Genomic DNA, 27989 nt, shown 5'->3' with positions numbered 1-27989 from the left:
AACCCTAGACCCACTCCAATTCCCATACCGCCCCAACAGATAAACAGATGATGCAATCTCTATTGCCCTCCACACTGCCCTTTCCCACCTGGACAAAGGGAACACCTATGTGAGAATGCTGTTCATCGACTACAGCTCAGCGTTCAACACCATAGTGCCCTCAAAGATTATAACTAAGCTGAGGACCATGGGACTAAAAACCTCTCTCTGAGACTGGATCCTGGACTTCCTGACTGGCCACCCCCAGGTGGTAAGGGTAGGCAAAACACGCTGATCCTCAACACGGGGGCACCTCGGGTGCGTGATTAGTCCCCTGCTGTACTCCCTGTTCACCCACGACAGGCACAGCACGACTCCAACACCATCATTAAGTTTGCCGACGACACAATAGTGGTAGGCCTGATCACCGACAACGACGAGACAGCCTATAGGGAGGAGGTCAGAGACCTAGCAGTGTGGTGCCAGGACAACAACCTCTCCCTCAACGTGATCAAGACAAAGGAAATGATTGTGGACTACAGGAAAATGAGGACGGAGCACGCCCCCATTCTCATCGATGGGGCTGTACTGTAGGGGATCGAGAGTGAATGTCCACATCACCAACGAACTAACATGGTCCAAACACACCAAGACAGTCGTGAAGAGGGCACAACAACATCTTTCCCCCTCAGGAGACTGAAAAGATTTGGCATGGGTCCTCAGATCATCAAAAGGTTCTACAGCTGCACCATCGAGAGCACCACTGGTTGCATCACTGCCTGGTATGGCAACTGCTCTGCATTCCATCCAGGACCTCTACAGCAGGCGGTGTCAGAGGAAGGCCCAAAAAATTGTCAGACTCCAGCCACCCAAGTCAGACAGTTTGCGCTTCTACCACACGACAAGCGGTACTGGAGTGACAGGTCTGGGTCCAAAAGACAGGATGATCGCCAACCCAGACAGGATGATCACATCAGTGACTCAACCCACTCAGGTGACGCACCCCTTCCAGGGACGGTATGAGAGAGCCCCAGTAAGCCAGTGACTCAGCCCCTGTAACAGGGTTAGAGGCAGATAATCCCAGTGGAAAGAGGGGAACCGGCCAGGCAGAGACAGCAAGGGCGGTTCGTTGCTCCAGAGCCTTTCCGTTCACCTTCCCACTCCTGAGCCAGACTACACTCAATCATATGACCCACTGAAGAGATGAGTCTTCAGTAAAGACTTAAAGGTTGAGACCGAGTTTGCGTCTCTGACATGGGTAGGCAGACCGTTCCATAAAAACGGAGCTCTATAGGAGAAAGCCCTGCCTCCAGCTGTTTGCTTAGAAATTCTAGGGACAATTAGGAGGCCTGCGTCTTGTGACCGTAGCGTACGTGTAGGTATGTACGGCAGGACCAAATCAGAGAGATAGGTAGGAGCAAGCCCAAGTAATGCTTTGTAGGTTAGCAGTAAAACCTTGAAATCAGCCCTTGCTTTGACAGGAAGCCAGTGTAAGGAGGCTAACACGATCAAATTTTTGGGTTCTAGTCAGGATTCTAGCAGCCGTATTTAGCACTAACTGAAGTTTATTTAGTGCTTTATCCGGGTAGCCGGAAAGTAGAGCATTGCAGTAGTCTAACCTAGAAGTGACAAAAGCATGGATTAATTTTTCTGCATCATTTTTGGACAGAAAGTTTCTGATTTTTGCAATGTTACGTAGATGGAAAAAAGCTGTCCTTGAAATGGTCTTGATATGTTCTTCAAAAGAGAGATCAGGGTCCAGAGTAACGTCGAGGTCCTTCACAGTTTTATTTGAGACGACTGTACAACCATTAAGATTAATTGTCAGATTCAACAGAAGATCTCTTTGTTTCTTGGGACCTAGAACAAGCATCTCTGTTTTGTCCGAGTTTAAAAGCCATCCACTTCCTGTTTTGTGAAAAACAATAGTGGTCCTAAAACGGAACCTTGAGGAACACCGAAATGTACAGTTGATTTGTCAGAGGACAAACCATTCACAGAGACAAACTGATATCTTTCCGACAGATAAGATCTAAACCAGGCCAGAACTTGTCCGTGTAGACCAATTTGGGTTTCCAATCTCCCCAAAATAATGTGGTAATCGATGGTATCAAAAGCAGCACTAAGGTCTAGGAGCACGAGTACAGATGCAGAGCCTCGGTCTGATGCCATTAAAAGGTAATTGACCACCTTCACAAGTGCAGTCTCAGTGCTATGATGGGGTCTAAAACCAGACTGAAGCATTTCGTATACATTGTTTGTCTTCAGGAAGGCAGTGAGTTGCTGCGCAACAGCCTTTTCTAAAATGTTTGAGAGGAATGGAAGATTCAATATAGGCCGATAGTTTTTTATATTTTCTGGGTCAAGGTTTGGCTTTTTCAAGAGAGGCTTTATTACTGCCACTTTTAGTGAGTTTGGTACACATCCGGTGGATAGAGAGCCGTTTATTATGTTCAACATAGGAGGGCCAAGCACAGGAAGCAGCTCTTTCAGTAGTTTAGTTGGAATAGGGTCCAGTATGCAGCTTGAAGGTTTAGAGGCCATGATTATTTTCATCATTGTGTCAAGAGATATAGTACTAAAACACTTGAGCGTCTCTCTTGATCCTAGGTCCTGGCAGAGTTGTGCAGACTCAGGACAACTGAGCTTTGAAGGAATACACAGATTTAAAGAGGAGTCCGTAATTTGCTTTCTAATAATCATGATCTTTTCCTCAAAGAAGTGAATAACCATGAATTTATCACTGCTAAAGTGAAAGCCATCCTCTCTTGGGGAATGCTGCTTTTTTTTTCTTATTTTCCTCAATTAAGTTATATCCTCCACATTGACTCTGTACTGGTACCCCCTGTATATAGCCTCCACATTGACTCTGTACCGGTACCCCCTGTATATAGCCTCTGTACCGTAACACCCTGTATATAGCCTCCACATTGACTCTGTACCGTAATACCCTGTATATAGCCTCCACATTGACTCTGTACCGTAATACCCTGTATATAGCCTCCACATTGACTCTGTACCAGTACCCCCTGTATACAGCCTCCACATTGACTCTGTACCGTAACACCCTGTATATAGCCTCCACATTGACTCTGTACCAGTACCCCCTGTATACAGCCTCCACATTGACTCTGTACCAGTACCCCCTGAATATAGCCTCCACATTGACTCTGTACCGGTACCCCCTGAATATAGCCTCCACATTGACTCTGTACCGGTACCCCCTGTATATAGCCTCCACATTGACTCTGTACCAGTACCCCCTGAATATAGCCTCCACATTGCACCGGTACCCCCTGTATATAGCCTCCATATTGACTCTGTACCGGTACCCCCTGAATATAGCCTCCACATTGACTCTGTACCGGTACCCCCTGTATATAGCCTCCACATTGACTCTGTACCGTAATACCTTGTATATAGTCTCCACATTGACTCTGTACCGGTACCCGTAAGCAAATTTTTACTCCTGAATTTATTTAAGCTTGCCATAACAAAGTGGTTGAATTCTTATTGACAAAAAAACATTTCAGCTTTTCATTTATTCATTTGTACCCCTCCCTGCCAACAAAAAAATACTGAAAAAGATAATTCCACGTTGACATTGTGCGTAGGCCAGTGACAAAAACAATCTACATTTTATCCATTCTAAATTCAGGACATAAGATGTGGGAAAAAGTCAACAGGTGTGAATACTTCCTGAAGGTAACTGTCCAGCGAACCAGTGCAGTTAAAAAAAACATTTGTTTTCTGTTGTTGGGTTAGAAAAGGCAACAAAGCATCAACTGACCAACAGAAAGGCCAAGCTACGGCGAAGGAGTACACATCAGACGGGGTTGAACACTAAAGAACAGAATGGGAATAGAGACCAAGATATACAAAGTCAAGCATTTAAGAAAAAGTTTTATTAAAATAAATAAAAAAGGGACTTGGATGAAATGAACAGCTTTTTAAAAACGATCAGAGTGACGAAGAGTGAAAAACTGCTCTGGTTTGCTCTCCACCCAGGAATGTAATAAATACCCCCAGTTGCCATGTCTTTATTTAGCTGCATTTCCACCAGAGAAGCTGTGTTCTGTTGGTGGCTTTGGTTTTTTGTTTTTTTCAATGAGATGATCTCCACGTAACCAAATGAGGTCTGCTTGAGGACTTAATGAGGCAAACACACAACTTCTGAGTCTTTCTGCATAAATATATCACGTTGTCTCAGTCACAACAACCATATGGATACTTTTCTAATCCATTTTGTTTTAGTGGCATTTCATAGTTCATATGAAAAATACTGGAAAGCAAAAGCTTTCATAATAAGTCTATATTTATCTATTACAAAGATTTCAATATTTAAAAAAAAAAAATACAATTTGCATTTTTTAAATAAAATTATTTCAGTGACACAGATTTAGAATTCTTTCAATCTACACAAATGATTTATAAAATATTAGAGTGATTCTCTATGGTAACATTATAGATAGCAGTATCTACAGCAGAGCCAGAATTCCACATTTTGATTTATAAAATAGGAACACAGTACAGTCCCACAGCTCAAACAGAAGCACTGTGACGTTGGCCGAATCGACCCCTCAACCCTACACGTGTGGAGGGCTGATTGGATCTGAACGGTGCAGTCCATATGGTAATAGCTCCCACTTGCGCTCTGATAGGCTAGGTGGAAGTTTCATTATATTGCTTATACCAATCAAATCACCTCAGATCTCCACAATGGCGTAGGGTTTAGGGAATGATTTGGGATTAGGCCATAGCCCTCCTGAGTAAACAACACCGATCTCTTATTGCCCAACATGTCATAAATTAGATCAAACTACTAAAATAATTTAACCAAAATGTTGTTTAAACAATAAGAGAACAGATATGAAATACTTTCCCAATGGTATTTTCTATAATCCCATATTGCCGACTATGTCTAATACGGATTCAGTTTCAAATGGCACCCTATTCCCTATATAGTGCACTATTTTAGACCAGAGCCCTATGGGAAGTAGGGTACTACATAGGGAATAGTGTGCCATTTGGGACACATATGATACATAAGGAAAGATTGCACTTCCAGGTTATAAATATCAAACCACAGTGCTGCTTCAGCATAGCTTTAGTAGGTTTTTATCTGAAAATAAATAGAAAATCATAAAAGAAATAAATTAAAATAATAATATGTAGATAACAGTTATAGGTGTTTTGAAAACCATTTTTGGTTTCCCAGAGTATTCATTAATACCCAGCTGTACTATTCTTGGTTTCTGAGGTTGACATTTAGCGACATATAAAACCCAACACGTGTTATTTCATAGGTTTCATGTCTTCCCTATTATTTCTACAAGGTAGAAAATTACTTATTTTAATCTCACTTTTATGAAATGTTAGCTGCCATTTCATATAGCGATAATTACCAACTGAAACGTTAGCTGCCATTTCATACAGCGATAATTACCAACTGAAACGTTAGCTGCCATTTCATAAAGCGATAATTACCAACTGAAACGTTAGCTGCCATTTCATATAGCGATAATTACCAACTGAAACGTTAGCTGCCATTTCATATAGCGATAATTACCAACTGAAACGTTAGCTGCCATTTCATATAGCGATAATTACCAACTGAAACGTTAGCTGCCATTTCATAAAGCGATAATTACCAACTGAAACGTTAGCTGCCATTTCATACAGCGATAATTACCAACTGAAACGTTAGCTGCCATTTCATAAAGCGATAATTACCAACTGAAACGTTAGCTGCCATTTCATAAAGCGATAATTACCAACTGCTTTGCTAACAATTGGAAGGCAAGAGAGAAATCACAGCTTCTTCCAACAGCAGTCTGTTTACACTGACCCCCATTACCCCTAATTCACTACATAGTCCAGAACACAGTTGGCGGTTCAGGTCCCGATAGTTAACCCCTGACAGCTTCTTCCAACAGCTGATTGTCTGTGAACGTTGCAGGGGGTTCTGGGTCAGATTCTGGCAGACCAATCAGTGACTCCAGGAGGCAGGTCCCGGGGTCAATGGCCTGTGATTGGCTGCTGGCGTAACTAGGCAACTGGAAGTGAAAGAAGTTGTCCATGTGTTGGTACTCCGTTAGGGAGTTGTAGAGGGAGGAAGGACCCAGACAGAAACCATCAAAGAACTCCAGGTGAGACTCGGAGGACAGGCTGAGGTCCATGTAGCTGGCAGCGGTGCCATCTACTGAGGGGGATGGGGTGTTGGGACAGTCTACTGAGGGAGATGGGGGGTTAGAGATTCTGCAGCTGCTGTGGTGGAACAGACCGTTGCCTTGGTTAGCGTTATCATCTAACAGTGATATGGCCATGGCCCGGTTGTCTGTGTGCACCTCTAGATTGTCATTCTCCTCTGGGAAGTCTGCCGTGCTAAACCCTCCCAACATCCGTGTTGTTGTCGTCATGGACGATGCCTGCTGCTGCTGCTGTAGCCATTGCTCGGGGCAACAGCGGTTGTCATTAACAACGTAGTTGTTTACGTTATAGTCGTTGTCGCTGAGGATGCGGCTCAGTCCGTTTTCATCCACATCGTCCTCCCGGCCTAACTCCGCCCCTTCCTCTGAGTCCTCACTCCCCCCCGAGGAGGCAGAGGAGTCTGTCATGTCACTGCTACAGCTGTTCTCCCCGACCGATGCCAGCTCTGAGCTGAAGTAGAAGGTGGTCTCTCCCGGGTCCTCTTCCTCTGGTCCAGACGTTTCCTCCAGTCTCTTCTCCAGCTCTAGCTTCATGATGGTGTGGATGTAGTGGGTCTGAACCCGGCTGGAGTTGAACTCTTTACGACCTTCCTGGTTACCGCAGCCATCCTTAGTGCAGCCACAGGGAAATGACGAGTGGTCCATCTGGGGAGAGAAGAGGACGTTAAAAATCAGGTTCTGCTTTGTCGCGGAGGGATCAGAATATTGTATTACAGAGGACAAATAACCACTGCTGAATATAAAGTATTTACAGTTTACTGTTAACGTTGAAGTTGAAGAAATTATGATATACGAGTCTTACCTGACACTTGATGCCTGCCAGGCTGCAGGCGCAGGTCTCTGGCTCACAGAAACCCTGGCAGTCACACCCACAGTCCTCCCTGGACACTCTGAGCTGCTGCAGCTGCCTCTTCTCCTCCTTCTCCACCTTCACCCCCGCAGCCTTCAGCAGGGCATGTCTCCTCTTGGAGGGGTAGGGGTGGAGGAAGGAGCCGTCGTCTAGGTTACAGCTGCTAATGTCCATCTCGTCCTCTGGGATGTCTTCGATGGTGAGGCAGTCAGCCTCCTCTGACTCCACCGTGCCTCCCTTAGTCAGCTGGGAGGGAGAGACGGGGGGGGGTTAGGATAATTGTGATGCATGTATGGGGGTTTTCTCTAGAGAAGAGAGCTAGAACCCCTCGTTACAGGTATAAAACCTTTCACCAGCAGACACTGCTGCATATTAGCTTCATAACTATCTAATCCACATATGGGCGTGTGTGTGTGTGTGTCTCTCAGGGCTCACTTTCTGTTTGAGAGCGTCCAGTTTCTCCTCTCGGAGGCGGTCGAGGAGTTTCTCCCGGCGGAGGATGTGTTGCGCCACAGCGTACTCATCCAGGGTGTACCTGCGGAAGGCGCTGTGGCGCTGCATCATGCCCAGGGAACAGCCCCCTCTACTGGGCACGCTGCTGAAGCCCTGGCACCGTGGGAAGACAAACACTGTCACCATGTCAAAGGTCACGTTGCCCCGCACTAGCCGTTCACGATTAGCCTTCTTCAGGATGGACTTGGCTAGAGAGAGAGCGAGAGAGTTGGTGTTATCACTGCTCATTACGTAAAAACAGCTTTCAAGAACAAGAGCCAGTAAGGGAATTGCAGTTTGTCAAAGTAACTGCACTCCCTTCTCCTGCCACTAGATGGTAGCATAAATCAGAACTCTTTATTCATAAGCCTTCCACCTAGTCGACAGATATTTAAGAGACCTCATGAGCTGTCCTAGCCAGTTAAGAGTTAGAGGGGGCGGAGGGGTGGTGATGAGGGGCTGAGGGAGGGAAGGGATGAGAAGGAGGGGCAGAGGGGGAGCGAGGGGCGGAGGGATGATGAGGAGGAGAGGGAGGGAGGGTGAGGAGGGGCGGAGGGATGATGAGGAGGGGCAGGGGGGATGATGAGGGTATAGGGTGCCAATGGGAAGAGCTCGTCAGTAATCATTCACTGTTAGTCTACACCTGTTGTTTACAAAGAATGGGATTGGATTAAAGACCAAAAGTGAGAAGGAGAGAACCAGAAAGGACCCAGGACAGGGGGAGATGTTTAACCCCAGTATGACCTGACCCTTGACCCCTGACCCAGCATGAAATAGGAGATGGTGCTGCTGCCTGTAGCCACCACAGAGCAGATCACCCTATTGGCCCTGGTCTAAAGGCACCCTATTGGCCCTGGTCTAAAGGCACCCTATTGGCCCTGGTCTAAAGGCACCCTATTGGCCCTGGTCTAAAGGGTGCCATTTGCAGCACAGACAGAGGCTGTTTCAATGTGACATCCATCCACCTGATAACAACAGGAGGACAAACGCTCCACTCTGACTCCTAAGGTCTGTTATACTACCAGTGGTGTTCAACTATCTCCTTTAGATGAACTAAGTATCACCCTTAATCTCATGCTCCAACATGCCTTTCCTCTCTCCATCCCTCCCTCCCTCCTCAGGCAGGCAGGCAGCACCTGTGCTGGGTGACTGCCTAGGGCCCAAACAAGGCTCTGTGTGTTTTCTCAGCCTGGCCATCTGCCATCCTGCTCGCTCTCTGGCTCCCTGCCCTGCCATCCTGCTCGCTCTCTGTCTCCCTGCCCTGCCATCCTGCTCGCTCTCTGTCTCCCTGCCCCGCCATCCTGCTCGCTCTCTGGCTCCCTGCCCTGCCATCCTGCTCGCTCTCTGCCCTGCCATCCTGCTCGCTCTCTGCCCTGCCATCCTGCTCGCTCTCTGCCCTGCCATCCTGCTCGCTCTCTGCCCTGCCATCCTGCTCGCTCTCTGCCCTGCCATCCTGCTCGCTCTCTGCCCTGCCATCCTGCTCGCTCTCTGCCCTGCCATCCTGCTCGCTCTCTGCCCTGCCATCCTGCTCGCTCTCTGGCTCCCTGCCCTGCCATCCTGCTCGCTCTCTGGCTCCCTGCCCTGCCATCCTGCTCGCTCTCTGGCTCCCTGCCCTGCCATCCTGCTCGCTCTCTGGCTCCCTGCCCTGCCATCCTGCTCGCTCTCTGGCTCCCTGCCCTGCCATCCTGCTCGCTCTCTGGCTCCCTGCCCTGCCATCCTGCTCGCTCTCTGGCTCCCTGCCCTGCCATCCTGCTCGCTCTCTGGCTCCCTGCCATCCTGGGAAACCTAACAACCGTTTGCCCTTCTCGCCAACCCTCCACTGACCCAAAACCAGGTCCTGGAATATAAAGGTACTCAGACAGACATATGTTTTAATGAGCTGCTCTGTGTGAGGCAGTAAGTCTGTTTTAATGGGCTGCTCTGTGTGAGGCAGTAAGTCTGTTTTAATGAGCTGCTCTGTGTGAGGCAGTAAGTCTGTTTTAATGAGCTGCTCTGTGTGAGGCAGTAAGTCTGTTTTAATGAGCTGCTCTGTGTGAGGCAGTAAATCTGTTTTAATGAGCTGCTCTGTGTGAGACGGTAAGTCTGTTTTAATGAGCTGCTCTGTGTGAGGCAGTAAATCTGTTTTAATGAGCTGCTCTGTGTGAGGCAGTAAATCTGTTTTAATGAGCTGCTCTGTGTGAGGCAGTAAGTCTGTTTAAATGGGCTACTCTGTGTGAGGTGGTAAGTCTGTTTTACCAGCATAACATCCACTATCAGATGTGGTCATGGCATAGTGAAGCCTGAGGAAGTAGATTAGATACTCACTGTTGCAATGTGTGTCTGGAGAACCAGGGTTGCTGGGTGTTGAGTCAAGGGTGTCTGAGTAGCAGCTCTCGCCCTCCGAGTCCCACCCAGAGTAGGCCGAGGACGACAGGGAGGAGGACGAGGAGTAGCACTGGTCCTCATCATAGACCTCCTCAAACTTCCTCTTCAGTAGACCGCTCATGGCTCTAGCTAGCATGGACCTGATCTGAGAAACACAGGTAGAGGAGACAGGGTTATTAGCATGGCGCTAGCTAGCATGGACCTGATCTGAGAAACACAGGTAGAGGAGACAGGGTTATTAGCATGGTGCTAGCTAGCATGGACCTGATCTGAGAAACACAGGTAGAGGAGACAGGGTTATTAGCATGGTGCTAGCTAGCATGGACCTGATCTGAGAAACACAGGTAGAGGAGACAGGGTTATTAGCATGGTGCTAGCTAGCATGGACCTGATCTGAGAAACACAGGGTGGAGGGGGAGGGGTTAACATATTAGAAAGTTTTCAATGAGCATAATTGGCTAAATCAACATGTCATAACTGCAGTGTGATTTCAGCAGAAGTGATTATGGTGATGATTACAGGCATCCTACACAGGAAGGCCTCAAGGTCAATAGTATTATTACTGCGCTCACATTAAACACAAACTATTATCATATCATCTGATTATCATACTTATCATATACTTATCATTATCATATATAATATCCTTAGGCTAATAGAATAAATCCTGGTGGTGTTTTCATGGGCATATGCTCTAATATCAGAGCATAGGCCTAAAAGGCTGGCTTTGCTACAACCATAGATGTCTGAGTGAAATGTACAATGGTCTCTGCTGAGTACAAGCTATTTGTGTGCTGCTCTGTGTGGCCCAGCAGAACACGCCCCGTGCTATAGAGGCCTGCGTACGGCCCAGTACATCACAAGCTTCCTGCCATCCAGGACGTATATAATAGGTGGTGTCAGAGGAAAGCCCATTAAATTGTCAAAGACTCCAATCACCAAAGTTATAGACTGTTCTCTCTATAGCACGGCAAGCAGTACCGGAGCGCCAAGTCTAGGACCAAAAAGCTCCTCAACAGCTTCTACCCCCCAAGCCATAAGACCGCTGAACAATTAATAAAATGGCCACCGGAAAATGTACATTGAGACCCCCCCCCCCCTTCTGTACACTGCTGCTACTCGTTGTTTGTTACCTATGCATAGTCACTTCACCCCCACCTACATGAACAGATCACCTCAACTAACCTGTTCCCCAGCACACTGACTCTGTACCGGTACCCCCTGTATATAGCCTCCACATTGACTCTGTACCGGTTACCCCTGTATATAGCCTCCACATTGACTCAGTACCGGTACCCCCTGTATACAGCCTCCACATTGACTCTGTACCGTAATACCCTGTATATAGCCTCCACATTGACTCTGTACCGGTACCCCCTGTATATAGCCTCCACATTGACTCTGTACCCCCTGTATATAGCCTCCACATTGACTCTGTACCGGTACCCCCTGTATATAGCCTCTACATTGACTCTGTACCGTAAAAAGAGAGAGAGAGAAAGAAAGAGAGGAGGGATACTGAAAGGGGAGGAGGGAGACTGAGGGGGGGGGGGGGGGACTGAGCGGGGGAAGGGAGACTGAGCGGGGGGAGGAGGGAGACTGGGGGGGGGGGGGGGGGGGGCTGGGGGGGGGCTGGGGGCAGACAGAGGGGGACAGACCCAAAGGTTTCAGAAGTGGGTCATGTCTCCTGACTGAGTAACTGCAGTGAGTTTACCTTGACACTAATTAGGTCAACAAGCCGAAACAATAGAGGTTAATCCCTCCCTGCAGCCAGCCAGGGACCGGGGACCGTCTGTAGCACGGCCCGCCCTGCAGCCAGCCAGGGACCGGGGACCGTCTGTAGCACGGCCCGCCCTGCAGCCAGCCAGGGACCGGGGACCGTCTGTAGCACGGCCCGCCCTGCAGCCAGCCAGGGACCGGGGACAGTCTGTGGCACGGCCCGCCCTGCAGCCAGCCAGGGACCGGGGACAGTCTGTAGCACGGCCCGCCCTGCAGCCAACCAGGGACCGGGGACCGTCTGTAGCACGGCCCGCCCTGCAGCCTGGGACCGGGGACCGTCTGTAGCACGGCCCGCCCTGCAGCCAACCAGGGACCGGGGACAGTCTGTAGCACGGCCCGCCCTGCAGCCAGCCAGGGACAGGGGACCGTCTGTAGCACGGCCCGCCCTGCAGCCAGCCAGGGACCGTCTGTAGCACGGCCCACCCTGCAGCCAGGGACCGGGGACCGTCTGTAGCACGGCACGGCCTGGAGTCAATGACCACGTTAACAAGCACACCAATATCCTGTTCATTATCCAGGATACTCAAGTATTCTGTTTGAGTTGACACACATAAACATCATATCCCGTTTACAATAACCCGAAGAAGCTTGTATCCTGGTTTTGAGCAACCTGGATAAGATGCCTGAGATATGCTGTTCTTAGACGGGATACTGTGGCATGTCAACATCTATACCTGTTTACGTATGTTTTCACGATCAGCTCAAGCTCAGTTCCACATGTCATAGGTGTTGTGTAATGATGTTTTCATCTGATTGTCAAACAAACCACTTCGAAAAACCAGGCTATACCTGCGCAGTTCCTTCCACCATAATATAGCCACCGTACCGGATCGTATAGTCACTGTACCGTATAGTCACCGTACCTACATACAAGTTAGTGTGGAGCATGTGTAACTCTGTGTTGTCTGTTCACACTGCTATGCTTTATCTTGGCCAGGTCGCAGTTGTAAATGAGAACTTGTTCTCAACTAGCCTACCTGGTTAAATAAAGGTGAAATAAAATAAAAAAATAAAAAAGTATACCAGACATGGTAGTGTGGAGCAGTCTACCAGACAAGGTAGTGTGGAGCAGTCTACCAGACATGGTAGCGTGGAGCAGTCTCCCAGACAAGGTAGTGTGGAGCAGTCTCCCAGACATGGTAGTGTGGAGCAGTCTACCAGACAAGGTAGTGTGGAGCAGTCTCCCAGACATGGTAGTGTGGAGCAGTCTTGAGAACACTGTCCATTAGACAAACCCTGGACCTGTTTAACAACATGGAGCCAAGAATGGCTGCCAGAGGTTACCAGTCAAACACTTTATATGTCACTGTTTCACTGATGTCTGATGACTGATGTCTGATGACTGATGACTGATGTCTGATGTCTGATGTCTGATGACACCTGCCGCTACTCTAAGTTTTTTCACTACATGTCTATTTAAAGTCAATTATAATATTTATACATTGAGATAACCACTGCAGATGGAAATAAAACCAGTAGGATTTGATTTTTATTGAGTGTCTGAAACATTTGCAGAAGCCAAACTCATCCCAGGGATGAGGAAACGAAGGGATACTATAAAAGAAGAGAGACTGTTAGTTTTCACTTTCGTTCTGCTATCTGCTGTGGTAGGCATAATAAACCAGACACTAGCTTCTGTTCATCAACTTTTATTTACTCCCTGGAGACAGGAGCCTGCTCTGTGTGTGGTCAGACGGTCAGACAACACCCCCCTCTCACACAGAGGGACAGCACGCCCCACCACACAATCCCTCCCCACTCCCCCCTGTCCGGAGACAAAGCCGGGGCCATTCTCTGTGACCAACAACATTCACAAGAGACAGACAGGCTGTCTCTCCCTCTCCCAGCTGAGGAGCTGTGTGTGTGTCAGTTAAACAGTTTCCTGTGGTTGTGAAACATGTGCCACAGTGCACAGGATGTGGCTATTTAAAATAATCTATATACTGTCTCCGTGTCTGTCTCGGATTTCCTGATTCCTGCAGCATCACTGTCCTCTGTAGGTTTGTTCATTAGGAGGATCTGGACATGTAAGGGCCCCTATGGGGTAGGGTACTAGAAAGGGCACCAGTTGGGACACAGCCTAGGTGAGACAGGAAACGAGGATGACTCCCACCGTGGAAGAGCTGCCAAATATGATACGTCCTCTAACGCAACTCGTGAATGAGAGCATATGTTTCAACATACTGAACACATTTGATTTTATAGCGGCCACATTCAAAACACGAGGGCTGTGTGAGAAAATATGATACTTGGTTATTATCACAATTAAAGCTGTAAAATATATATTTCCTGTGAACTGTAATTGTGCTGCATGGTTATTCATCTGAAGGATCAGACCCTTTTTTTTAAATTTTCACCTAAAATGACCCAAATCTAACTGCCTGCAGCTCAGGACCTGAAGCAAGGATATGCATATTCTTGATACCATTTGAAAGGAAACACTTTGAAGTGTGAGAACATGTGAAATTAATGTAGGAGAATATGGCACAATAGATCTGGTAGAAGATAATTCAGAGAAAAAAAACATGCTTTTTTGTACCATCATATTTGAAATGTAAGAGAAAGGCCATAATAATAATATTAATAATAATTCCAGCCCAGGCGCAATTTACAATTTGGCCACTAGATGGCAGCAGTGTATGTGCAAAGTTTTAGACTGAACCAATGAACCATTGCATAGCTGTTCAAAACGTTGTATCAAGACTGCCCAAATGTGCCTAATTGGTTTATTAATAAATGTTCTAGTTCATAACTGTGCACTCTTCAAACAATAGCATGGTATTCATTCACTGTAATAGCTACTGTAAATTAGACAGTGCAGTTAGCTTAAATTCTTGTTAATCTTTCTGCCCATATCAGATATTTCTATGTCCTGGGACATGTTTTGTTACAACCTCATACTAATCACATTAGCCGCCAGGGGACACCAATCCCGTAGAGTATTATTATTATTATTATGATCCTGTAGAGGTTAAACATTATGATCAAATCAATAATTCCGTTTGAAATGCTCAGTAAAATGCCAAAAGAGGAACTGCATTAGTCACAATGAAAAAGCCAACAGACAAGATGAATACAAATAATACCCATGAAGACATGACAAACAAAATATCATTCAAAAGAAAGTTGCCCCGGTGGAGTAGAACCTCAGACTCCGTGCAGCGGTCTGGCTGTAGACAAAGGATCATTGAGCTGCTAGAGAACAGCTCAATGACTAGACTGGAGACGACTAGGCTAGAGCCGAATACACACACTACATCTGCTGAGTAAAATACAGTGTTACATTCCACTCATCAAAATATCACTCTACAAAAACATGCATTGAAAATAGCCTAGGCCTTCCAGACAACATAGAAACTCATGATTTGTTTGTCTTCTAAACAGTGTGTGCTCCAACGCAGAATAATCAATCCTCTAGTTACTAACTATCAAGCGGTGATTGTCAGGTAATCAGACAGAGATTGAACAATGAAAGGGATTCCTTGCGCCAAGTGGCATATGAATGCCCCTGATTAACGGTCTGATTGCATCAATCAACCAATCAATCACGTATGATCAAATGGGCATTGATTCTGTATTGGGCTATTCCAATAACAATGCGATCAACACACATGGGCCATTTCATTTGAATAGCGCAGACTAATTTCTGATATGGCAGTCAATCATTCAATCATATCGCGTCTGATTATCCGTGGTCAGCTTCCCCATGTTGACCCGATCATTCCTCCCTGTGATGAATGATCATTTCTATGACAACACTTGCATCAACCGTGAGAGGGCAGCTCATACCGTAGTGGCTGCCTTCAGGAGTCGCTCCGGTTAAGCCGAAATCACAGTGCAAATACACCATCAACGGGGTCAAAATGTTTGCCGAGCGACAGTACAGAGCTCAAATCACATACACTGTGTAGGTATTCCAATGTAATCCTCATGATAATCTACCATACAGTTGTATCTGTTATGTTGTCCTACAGGAGCCACTGTGTCTGCCTCCTGCTCTGTCGGCTGAAGAATGTGAGGAGAGTTGTAGCGAACAGCAGTTTAGAAAGAACTGAGCTCGTCTCATTCTTAGTTCCTCGGCTGTATCCTGCCTAGACTACAGGCCAGGTCTCCAATTCAACAAAGGCATCAAGTTCATGTTTTCAAATATGATTTGAAATATGAAATGTATTATTGTCACTGGCAGCTAAACGGAACACTAAATACACACTTAACTACCCGTTATAATGCACAAACAGACTATTTTCTGCCTGTTTATTTCCCCTACCAGCATTGATTGGCTTAATAAAGTGAGCGGAATAACTGACGCTTTGGATGTCGTCGACGCGGGGAGAAGTACGTTTCACTACCTTGTATTCTGAGATCCAGCCGTGAACACGTTTGATTTGGGCTTTACAGAGACGGTCGCACCACTAGAGGCGAACTGATGAATGGATGTATTCAACACACTGTAGGAAAACCAGAATTAAAACTTCAACATCGCCTAAATCAACTAGCCTAATAGCCCAATAATAGCTTTATAATAGCCTGCCATGGATATTGGCATGTCATTATAAAATCCTCAGCCTAGTTTATGAAATCTAGTCATTCAGCAGAAAACAATATCCAGTGTATTATCCTCACCTGTCCTCTACGCAACATGTTACAATCACTTGGTTTATTAAAAGCCAGAACACCGACAAAAACTTGTTTAAAACATAAAAGTATTAATAAACCAACTCTGCTGAGAAGACACGTCAGATTTATACAAATAGCGACCGTTAACTAATGGAACCATTTCATTATATACCCTGTAATCGTCATTTAAATACCACACAGCTTTGTCTATAATGTGTAGGTCTGCAACAATGTAACCAACATATCATGGGGGAAACGATTAGCGCCACTGCCGTTTCTACTGTGGTGACAGAGCATAGATCATCCAAACTATTTGCGTCTCCACCCCGAAGCTTTTACAACGTAAATGACACCGAACGGTATTAAATAACCAACAGCGCCGCTACTCACCAATAACCCAGGTATCCGATCACCATTAGAGTAACGATGTATATAATCCAATGGACACAATTCCGCTTTATGCTCGAACAGACCGCTCGCTTTTGTTTCTATTGCAGCCAGACAGCACCGTCCGTACCAGCCACAGCCTTTCTTCCCCTTGTCTGTGGCAGACTGCTCCGCTACGCGGCCTTATCGTCACTGGAGAACCCCCTCCTGGCATGTGACGCAGGCGGTGACACAGAGAGACAGGCCAGCCCACGCTGCTTCCTGCTTTCCGAGAGAGAGACAACTTCCTGGTTTAACTGGGCTATTTCATTCCACGATCTATTCTGCCAGTAGAAAAACAAAATAAATAGTGGAGGATGAATATGTAAAGTACATAACGTAAATGAATGTGTTGAGGGAAAGAAATGGTATGGGTACAGTGGGAAAAGTAGGCTACAGAACATGTACTTCATTGTGTCCCATTCGGGAATGATTTCTCCCCAGCAGGGATTTGTCTTGTCATCTCATCAGTGTCATGTCTCTCTCTGGGTGTTGCTGTTTCCAGCTAAGGGAGAAGTCTGTATGACTCAGCTCAATATCAACCTGGTGTTGCTGGTTTCCAGTTAAGGGGGAAGCCTGTCACACACACACAAACACACACACAGATAGGGAGGGAGAGAGGTTCAGTGTTAGGACTGTTTAATCTCTAACAGAGGTTCAGTGTTGTTTTGGCTGTTTAATCTGTGAATGACCGGAACCCCAGTACCACAGGTTGACTTTGTTTGCATCGTTATATAAACAGAGCAGAGCTTCTCTTGCTGCAGATGAACACCCATTGTGTAACAGTAAAATACACAGTAATTAAACCATAGGAGACATTACTTTCATTGACTGTCATCTCTGTAGAACTGCTTTGTGCCTACAGCTAATTAGATGTTTATAAAAAAATCACTGGTTGTTTTAATGAAGAGCCCTGGACTCAGGTCAACAGGATACAGCTGGGCCGGGCTGAGAGCTGAGGATCTGACTGGTTGTTCTAATGAAGAGGACGCAGGCCGGGCTGAGAGCTGAGGATCTGACTGGTTGTTCTAATGAAGAGGACGCAGGCCGGGCAGAGAGCTGAGGATCTGACTGGTTGTTCTAATGAAGAGGACGCAGGCCGGGCTGAGAGCTGAGGATCTGACTGGTTGTTCTAATGAAGAGGACGCAGGCCGGGCTGAGAGCTGAGGATCTGACTGGTTGTTCTAATGAAGAGGACGCAGGCCGGGCAGAGAGCTGAGGATCTGACTGGTTGTTCTAATGAAGAGGACGCAGGCCGGGCTGAGAGCTGAGGATCTGACTGGTTGTTCTAATGAAGAGGACGCAGGCCGGGCTGAGAGCTGAGGATCTGACTGGTTGTTCTAATGAAGAGGACGCAGGCCGGGCAGAGAGCTGAGGATCTGACTGGTTGTTCTAATGAAGAGGACGCAGGCCGGGCAGAAAGCTGAAGAGTAGATGGGGAGGAACGAGGAACAGGAGGTGTAGATGGGGAGGGGAGAGGAACAGGAGGAGTAGATGGGGAGGAGGGAGGAACAGGAGGAGTAGATGGGGAGGAGGGAGGAACAGGAGGAGTAGATGGGGAGGAGGGAGGAACAGGAGGAGTAGATGGGGAGGAGGAGGGAACATGAGGAGTAGATGGGGAGGAGGGAGGAACAGGAGGAGTAGATGGGGAGTAGGGAGGAACAGGAGGAGTAGATGGGGAGGAGGGAGGAACAGGAGGAGTAGATGGGGAGGGTGGAGGAACAGGAGGAGTAGATGGGGAGGAGGAGGGAACATGAGGAGTAGATGGGGAGGAGGGAGGAACAGGAGGAGTAGATGGGGAGGAACAGGAGGAGTAGATGGGGAGGAGGGAGGAACAGGAGGAGTAGATTGGGAGGAACAGGAGGAGTAGATGGGGAGGAGGGAGGAACAGGAGGAGTAGATGGGGAGGAGGGAGGAACAGGAGGAGTAGATGGGGAGAAGGGAGGAACAGGAAGAGTAGATGGGGAGGGTGGAGGAACAGGAGGAGTAGATGGGGAGGAGGGAGGAACAGGAGGAGTAGATGGGGAGGGGGGAGGAACAGGAGGAGTAGATGGGGAGGAGGGAGGAACAGGAGAAGTAGATGGGGAGGGGGGAGGAACAGGAGGAGTAGATGGGGAGGAACAGGAGGAGTAGATGGGGAGGAGGGAGGAACAGGAGGAGTAGATGGGGAGGAACAGGAGGAGTAGATGGGGAGGAGGGAGGAACAGGAGAAGTAGATGGGGAGGAGGGAGGAACAGGAGGAGAAGATGGGGAGGAGGGAGGAACAAGAGGAGTAGATGGGGAGGGGAGAGGAACAGGAGGAGTAGATGGGGAGGGGGGAGGAACAGGAGGAGTAGATGTGGAGGGGGAGGAACGGGAGGAGTAGATGGGGATGAACAGGAGGAGTAGATGGTGAGGAGGGAGGAACAGGAGGAGTAGATGGGGAGGATCAGGAGGAGTAGATGGGGAGGAAGGAGAAACAGGAGGAGTAGATGGGGAGGATCAGGAGGAGTAGATGGGGAGGAAGGAGAAACAGGAGGAGGAGATGGGGAGAAACAGGAGGAGGAGATGGGGAGGAACAGGAGGAGTAGATGGGGAGGAACAGGAGGAGTAGCACAATAATGAGAGAGAGAAGGAGGGGAGAGAGAGAAGGAAGGATGGGAGAGAGGATGGGATAGATAGAGAAGGAGGGGATAGAGAGAGAAGGAGTGGATAGAGAGAGGAGGGGATAGAGAGAGAAGGAGTGGATAGAGAGAGGAGGAGGGGATAGAGAGAGAAGGAGGGGATAGAGAGAGGAGGGGATAGAGAGAGAAGGAGGGGTTGGAGAGATAAGGAGGGGATAGAGAGAGAGGAGGGGATAGAGAGAAGGAGGGGAGAGAGAGAATTAGCCCAGGGGTGTGAAGGTGAATGGAAAGGCAACGATCCGCCCTTGCTGTCTCTGCCTGGCCGGTTCCTCTCTCTCCACTGGGATTCTCTGCCTCTAACCCTATTATAGGGGCTGAGTCACTGGTTTACTGGTGCTCTTCCATGCCGTCTCTAGGAGGGGTGCGTCACTTGAGTGGGTTGAGTCACTGACGTGATCTTTCTGTCTGGGCTGACCCTGCTGGTCATCTATGAACATTTTAACATCTTGGGGGGGGGGGGGGGGTACAGCCCTTTGTGACGTCAGCTAATGGAAAAAAGGGCTTCATAAATACATTTGATTGAATGGGGAGAGAGAAAAAAGGGAGGGAGAGATAGAGAGAGAGGGTAAGAAGGGGGAGAGAGAGAATGGGTAGAGAGATAGAGAGGGAGAGAAGAAGGGGAGAGAGGGAGAGAGAATGGGTAGAGAGATAGAGAGGGAGAGAAGAAGGGGAGAGAGGGAGAGAGAGAGAGAGAGAGAAAGGGAGGGAAAGAGAGAGCGAATGGGGACAGCGAAAGAGAGAGAGAGAGAGAGAGACACCAGGACAGCAACACAATTAGACCCGAGAAAATCATTGAGAAAACAAAAAGATAATTACTTGACACATTGGAAAGAATTAACAAAAACGGCTCCAACTAGAAAGCTATTTGACCCTAAACAGAGAGGACACAGTGACAGAATACCTGACCACAGTGACTGGCCCTAAACAGAGACCTGACCACTGTAACTGACCCTAAGCAGAGAGTGGCAGAATACCTGACCACTGTGACTGGCCCTAAACAGAGAGGACACAGTGGCAGAATACCTGACCACTCTGACTGGCCCTAAACAGAGAGGACGCAGTGGCAGAATACCTGACCACTGTGACTGACCCAAACTTAAGGACAGCTTTGACTATGTACAGACTCAGTGAGCATAGCCTGGCTATTGAGAAAGGCCGCCGTAGGCAGACATGGCTCTCAAGAGAAGACAGGCTATGTGCACACTGCCCACAACATGAGGTAGGAACTGAGCTGCACTTCCTAACCTCCTGCCAAATATATGACCATATTAGAGACACACATTTCCCTCAGATTACACAGATCCACAAAGAATTAGAAAACCTAGTCCCATATCTACTGGGTGAAATTCCACATTGTCCCTTCACAGTAGCAAGATGTGTGACCTGTTGCCACAAGAAAAGGGCAACAAGTGAAGAACAAACACCATGTTAAATATACAACCCATATTTATGAAATGGAGTGGTGTAAAGCTCGCTGCCATTGGACTCTGGAGTGATGAATCACGCTTCACCATCTGTCAGTCCGACACATGCCCTCATATCAATACAGGCTACAATACACCATGCATGGTGCTGTCTACATGGTGCTGTCTTCAAGGTGCTGTCTACATGGTGCTGTCTACAAGGTGCTGTCTGCATGGTGCTGTCTGCATGGTGCTGTCTAAATGGTGCTGTCTGTATGGTGCTGTCTGCATGGTGCTGTCTACATGTTGCTGTCTGCATGGTGCTGTCTGCATGGAGCTGTCTGCATGGTGCTGTCTGCATGGTGCTGTCTGTATGGTGCTGTCTGTATGGTGCTGTCTGCATGGTGCTGTCTGCATAGAGCTGTCTGCATGGTGCTGTCTAAATGGTGCTGTCTGCATGGTGCTGTCTAAATGGTGCTGTCTGCATGGTGCTGTCTGTAAGGTGCTGTCTGCATGGAGCTGTCTGCATGGTGCTGTCTAAATGGTGCTGTATGTATGGTGCTGTCTGTATGGTGCTGTCTGCATGTTGCTGTCTAAATGGTGCTGTCTGCATGGTGCTGTCTAAATGGTGCTGTCTGCATTGTGCTGTCTGCATGGTGCTGTCTGCATGGTGCTGTCTGTATGGTGCTGTCTGCATGGTGCTGTCTAAATGGTGCTGTCTAAATGGTGCTGTATGTATGGTGCTGTCTAAAAGGTGCTGTCTGCATGGTGCTGTCTGCATGGTGCTGTCTGCATGGTGCTGTCTAAATGGTGCTGTCTAAATGGTGCTGTCAAAATGGTGCTGTCTAAAAGGTGCTGTCTAAATGGTGCTGTCTGCATGGTGCTGTCAAAATGGTGCTGTCAAAATGGTGCTGTCAAAATGGTGCTGTCAAAATGGTGCTGTCTATATGGTGCTGTCTAAAATGTGCTGTCTAAAATGTGCTGTCTGCATGGTGCTGCCTGCATGGTGCTGTCTGCATGGTGCTGTCTGCATGGTGCTGTCTAAAAGGTGCTGTCTGAAAGGTGCTGTCTAAAAGGTGCTGTCTGCATCGTGCTGTCTAAAAGGTGCTGTCTGCATGGTGCTGTCTGCATGGTGCTGTCTAAAATGTGCTGTCTGTATGGTGCTGTCTGCATGGTGCTGTCTAAAAGGTGCTTTCTGTATGGTGCTCTATGCATGGTGCTGTCTGTATGGTGCTGTCTGCATGGTGCTGTCTGCATGGTGCTGTCTGTATGGTGCTGTCTAAATGTGCTGTCTGCATGGTGCTGTCTAAATGGTGATGTTCTCTCAGGTTACAGTAGGATCCTGTATAGTCAGATGATGTTCTCCCAGGTTACAGTAGGGTCCTGTATAGTCAGATGATGTTCTCCCAGGTAGGGTCCTGTATAGTCAGATGATGTTCTCCCAGGTTACAGTAGGGTCCTGTATAGTCAGATGATGTTCTCCCAGGTTACAGTAGGGTCCTGTATAGTCAGATGATGTTCTCCCAGGTTACAGTAGGGTCCTGTATAGTCATGATAAAAATATGTACTGTATATTCCATTCATATCAAGTCTAGACATGAGTTCACTGTTCATTAGATAATGAACTGTCAATGATCTGTTGGATCAAAACGATCCTCTCACGTTTTATATCCCTGGAACAGTAGCTCTCTTCAAGCCAATGCCTCATATGTTCCTTATCTAGTGGGCGTAAACCATAATAAACAGCAACATAATAACTGACTGTTCAGAGCAGAAGGAAAGAGAAAGAGAGACTACGGTGGAAACTCCGGGTGAGCAGCGTCACACTCTCACTGCCTGCTTCTGACACACACACACACACACACAGCCAAGTTTATCTTCAAACCAAACACTTCCTCATTTCTATTTTCACAGAAATCACATTTCCAAAGGGCAGCTCTTCCTTGAAATAGACACTAGCAGAGGAGAGTGGAGTATGTAGTCATGGCATAGTGCTGTAATTATAGTTAATTATAGTGCAGAGAGAGAGAGAAGAAAGAAAGAGAGAAGAGAGAAAGAGAAATAGAGAGAAAAAGAGAGAGAGAGAGAGAGAAAGAGAGAGAGATAGTGAGAGAGTGAGATAAAGTGTGTGAGAGAGAAAGAGAGAAAGATAGTGAGAGAGTGAGATAAAGTGTGTGAGAGAGAGAGTGAGATAAAGTGTGAGAGAGTGAGATAAAGTGTGTGTGGGAGAGAGATATGTGTCTTCTCAGTCAGGTTGAGACTGGTCTACTACCAGGTCATGTGTCTTCTCAGTCAGGTTGAGACTGGTCTACTACCAGGTCATGTGTCTTCTCAGTCAGGTTGAGACTGGTCTACTACCAGGTCATGTGCAGTCGTCCCATCGTCCCAGTGCCCAAGAAAACCAAGGTGACATGCCCAAATGGCTATCGTCCCGTCATACTCACCTCTGTCATCATGAAGTTCTTGGAGAGGCTGGTCATGGCCCACATCAAGGCCAGCATGCCAGGCCCACTTGATCCACTCCAATTAGCTTACTAGCGATCCATCGCTATTCACACGGCCGTAACACATCTGGACTAGGGGAACACCTATGTGAGAATGCTGTTCATTGAATACAGTTCAACATTCAACACTCTTGTTCCCTCCAAGCTCAACACCAAGCTCAGAGCCCTGGGTCTGGATACCAAGCTCAGAGCCCTGGGTCTGGACACCAAGCTTGGAGTCCTGGGTCTGGACACCAAGCTCAGAGCCCTGGGTCTGGACACCAAGCTCAGAGCCCTGGGTCTGGACACCAAGCTCAGAGCCCTGGGTCTGGACACCAAGCTCAGAGCCCTGGGTCTGGACACCAAGCTCAGAGCCTTGGGTCTGGACACCAAGCTCAGAGCCCTGGGTCTGGACACCAAGCTCAGAGCCCTGGGTCTGGACACCAAGCTCAGAGCCCTGGGTCTGGACACTACCCTCTGAAACTGGATCCTAGACTTCCTGACGGGCAGACCAATGGCTGTGAGGATTGGCAACAACACCTCCTCCACACTGACTCATAAGACAGGGCCCCACCCAGGGATGTTCCCTCAGTCCTCTGCTGTACTCCCTGTTCACCCACTACTGCGTGGTTTTGCCTGACACCAACTCCATCATCAGGTTTGCTGATGACATCACAGGTGTAGGCCTGATCACCAACAATGACGAGTCAGCCTATAGGGAGGAGGTCCGTGAACTGGCATTGTGGTGGCAGGACAACAACCTCTCCCTCGACGTCAGCAAAACAAAGGAGTTGATTATTGACTTCAGGAAGCAGAGGAGGGGACACGCTCTGATCCACATCCACAGCACCGCAGTAGAGAGCGTCAACAACATCACCACTCTTGTCAAGAGGGCGCAAATTCCACTTCCTGAAGCTGCTGAAGTAATTCTCTCCTCTCCAAATACTACCATCCAGAGCGTCCTAACCAGTCGCAGCATGGCCTGGTATGGGAATTACTCCATCTACGACCGAAAGGCTCTCCAGCGGGTGGTGAAGATTGCCTAGTACATCACTGGGGTCGTCTCCCCACCCATCCAGGACATCTACTTGAAACAGTGCCTAAAGAAGTCCCGCAGCATCATCAAGGACCCCACACACCCCAACCATGAGCTGTTTACTCCCTCACCTACCGACAGTATCAGAGCATGAGGTCTGATACCAACAGGCTCAGAGACAGTTTCTATCTACAAACCATCAGACAGTATCAGAGCATGAGGTCTGATACCAACAGGCTCAGAGACAGTTTCTATCTACAAGCCATCTAGCTACATGCTGAACACTTGAACAGGACTGACCACCTGCTCTGATTCTAACAGGACTGATCACCTGCTCTGATTCCAATAGGACTGATCACCTGCTCTGATTCCAACAGGACTGATCACCTGATCTAATTCTAACAGGACTGATCACCTGTTCTGATTCTAACAGGACTGATCACCTGCTCTGAATCTAACAGGACTGATCACCTGCTCTGATTCTAACAGGACTGATCACCTGCTCTGATTCTAACAGGACTGACCACCTGCTCTGATTCTAACAGGACTGATCACCTGCTCTGATTCTAACAGGACTGATCACCTGCTCTGATTCTAACAGGACTGATCACCTGCTCTGATTCTAACAGGACTGATCACCTGCTCTGATTCTAACAGGACTGATATCCTGCTCTGATTCTAACATGACTGATCACCTGCTCTGATTCTAACAGGACTGACCACATGCTCTGATTCTAACAGGACTGATCACCTGCTCTGATTCTAACAGGACTGACCACCTGCTCTGATTCTAACAGGACTGATCACATGGTATAGGTTTCTCTATCTGACATGGTATAGGTTTCTCTATCTGACATGGTATAGGTGTCTCTATCTGACATGGTATAGGTGTCTCTATCTGACATGGTATAGGTTTCTCTATCTGACATGGTATAGGTTTCTCTATCTGACATGGTATAGGTTTCTCTATCTGACATGGTATAGGTTTCTCTATCTGACATGGTATAGGTTTCTCTATCTGACATGGTATAGGTTTCTCTATCTGACATGGTATAGGTGTCTAAAACTGACATGGTATAGGTTTCTCTATCTGACATGGTATAGGTGTCTAAAACTGACATGGTATAGGTGTCTCTATCTGACATGGTATAGGTTTCTATATCTGACATGGTATAGGTGTCTAAAACTGACATGGTATAGGTTTCTATATCTGACATGGTATAGGTTTCTTCTGTAATGTTGTTGTCCTTTTTTATGAGTTCAGACCATGTGTGTGAGGTGTATACTTTTGTTTCACAGTAGATTTGATTAAGACTAACAAGTAACACTGTGACCTTGATTTAGCCCACTGCATTTAAATGTTAAACACTCTGCCTGACCCTGATTTAGCCCACTGCATTTAAAGGTTAAACACTCTGTGTGGCCCTGATTTAGCCCACTGTGGTAAAAGGTTAAACACTCTGTGTGGCCCTGATTTAGCCCACTGTGGTGAAAGGTTAAACACTCTGTGTGGCCCTGATTTAGCCCACTGCATTTAAAGTTTAAACACTCTGTGTGGCCCTGATTTAGCCCACTGCATTTAAAGGTTAAACACTCTGTGTGGCCATGATTTAGCCCACTGTGGTAAAAGGTTAAACACCCTGTGTGTTCCTGATTTAGCCCACTGCATTTAAAGGTTAAACACTCTGTGTGACCCTGATTTAGCCCACTGTGGTAAAAGGTTAAACACTCTGTGTGACCCTGATTTAGCCCACTGCATTTAAAGGTTAAACACTCTGTGTGGCCCTGATTTAGCCCACTGTATTTAAAGGTTAAACACTCTGTGTGACCCTGATTTAGCCCACTGCATTTAAAGGTTAAACACTCTGTGTGTTCCTGATTTAGCCCACTGCATTTAAAGGTTAAACACTCTGTGTGACCCTGATTTAGCCCACTGCATTTAAAGGTTAAACACTCTGTGTGGCCCTGATTTAGCCCACTGTGGTAAAAGGTTAAACACTCTGTGTGACCCTGATTTAGCCCACTGCATTTAAAGGTTAAACACTCTGTGTGACCCTGATTTAGCCCACTGTGCTTAAAGGTTAAACACTCTGTGTGACCCTGATTTAGCCCACTGCATTTAAAGGTTAAACACTGTGTGGCCCTGATTTAGCCCACTGTGGTAAAAGGTTAAACACTCTGTGTGGCCCTGATTTAGCCCACTGTGGTAAAAGGTTAAACACTGTGTGGCCCTGATTTAGCCCACTGTGGTAAAAGGTTAAACACTCTGTGTGGCCCTGATTTAGCCCACTGTGGTGAAAGGTTAAACACTCTGTGTGGCCCTGATTTAGCCCACTGTGGTAAAAGGTTTATCGTTTAAAACACTTGTCCCCCACCCTCTCCAATACATGTAAATATTGGACTATAAATTCTGCCTTCCTGTATTATACTGATGCTAAAATGTTTATTCTATTCTACTGAGACAATTCATTTATGTTCGTTTTCTCATCTTTTATTATTTATTATTGTTGTTGCAATGTCTAGAAGGAACCTGTCAGTCAGCATTTGGTTGAATAATGTCTAGCATGTGTATTCTGTACGTACAACTAGTACATCTCTCTCTCTCTATTACAATAAGCCCAGCATTTGACAGCCCAGTGTTTGATAGCCCAGTGTTTGACAGCCCAGTGTTTGACAGCCCAGTGTTTGACAGCCCAGTGTTTGACAGCCCAGTGTTTGACAGCCCAGCGTTTGACAGCCCAGCGTTTGACAGCCCAGCTAGGTAAACGGAGCAGACGTAGGTCTGTTTGCGTCCCTCTCTACGTAGTTTTACATACTTTTGTTGGCTGAATTTTTGGAACTCAACGCAAACGAACCTCCTTCAGCTCTGTTTGCATAGACCGTGTAGAGCCCTTAACACATGCATCCTCCAGCATCCGGGGTGGCGCTGCTCTGTTCGGTTCTGCTCGGTTCTGGTCCTGTTCTGCACTGTTCTGTTCTGGTCCTGTTCTGCTCTGCTCTGTTCTGCTCTGTTCTGCTCTGCTCTGCTCTGCTCTGTTCTGTTCTGGTTCTGTTCTGCTCTGTTCTGCTCTGCTCTGCTCTGTTCTGGTCCTGTTCTGCTCTGCTCTGCTCTGCTCTGTTCTGGTTCTGTTCTGCTCTGTTCTGCTCTGCTCTGCTCTGTTCTGGTCCTGTTCTGTTCTGCTCTGTTCTGGTCCTGTTCTGCTCTGCTCTGTTCTGGTCCTGTTCTGTTCTGCTCTGGTCCTGTTCTGTTCTGGTCCTGTTCTGTTCTGTTCTGTTCTGGTCCTGTTCTGCTCTGCTCTGTTCTGGTCCTGTTCTGTTCTGCTCTGGTCCTGTTCTGTTCTGGTCCTGTTCTGCACTGTTCTGGTCCTGTTCGGCTCTGTTCTGTTCTGGTTCTGTTCTGCTCTGTTCTGCTCTGCTCTGCTCTGCTCTGTTCTGGTCCTGTTCTGCTCTGCTCTGCTCTGCTCTGTTCTGGTTCTGTTCTGCTCTGTTCTGCTCTGCTCTGCTCTGCTCTGTTCTGGTCCTGTTCTGTTCTGCTCTGTTCTGGTCCTGTTCTGCTCTGCTCTGTTCTGGTCCTGTTCTGTTCTGCTCTGGTCCTGTTCTGTTCTGGTCCTGTTCTGTTCTGTTCTGGTCCTGTTCTGCTCTGCTCTGTTCTGGTCCTGTTCTGTTCTGCTCTGGTCCTGTTCTGTTC

General features: G+C 47.4%; 1 protein-coding gene across 4 annotated transcripts; it reads right to left on the bottom strand.

The window, feature by feature from the left end:
- Nucleotides 1–3865: 3865 nt before the first annotated feature.
- Nucleotides 3866–16854, bottom strand: LOC139366867 (cysteine-serine-rich nuclear protein 1b). Of its 4 annotated transcripts, none has more exons than XR_011626802.1 (6): nt 16681–16854; nt 9835–10039; nt 7474–7739; nt 6991–7284; nt 5590–6833; nt 3866–5387 (listed from the first exon to the last, which is right to left on the bottom strand). XR_011626802.1 is itself a non-coding variant. In XM_071104563.1 (5 exons), exons 2-5 carry the CDS (start codon nt 10028–10030, stop codon nt 5889–5891), a joined length of 1701 nt encoding a protein of 566 aa, XP_070960664.1. In that variant the 5' UTR covers nt 10031–10039; nt 16681–16854; the 3' UTR covers nt 3866–5888. The 4 variants fall into 4 exon arrangements, 1 of the variants encoding a protein (XP_070960664.1); XR_011626801.1 differs by having other exon boundaries at nt 3866–5510; nt 5713–6833; XR_011626800.1 differs by having other exon boundaries at nt 3866–5633; nt 5754–6833.
- Nucleotides 16855–27989: the final 11135 nt, after the last annotated feature.

The sequence above is a fragment of the Oncorhynchus clarkii genome, chromosome 15 (genome assembly GCF_045791955.1).
Source record: "Oncorhynchus clarkii lewisi isolate Uvic-CL-2024 chromosome 15, UVic_Ocla_1.0, whole genome shotgun sequence".
NCBI classification, from domain to species: domain Eukaryota; kingdom Metazoa; phylum Chordata; class Actinopteri; order Salmoniformes; family Salmonidae; genus Oncorhynchus; species Oncorhynchus clarkii.
The sequence above is the reverse complement of the archived record's forward strand: the minus strand, read 5'-3'. Positions and strand labels throughout refer to the sequence as shown.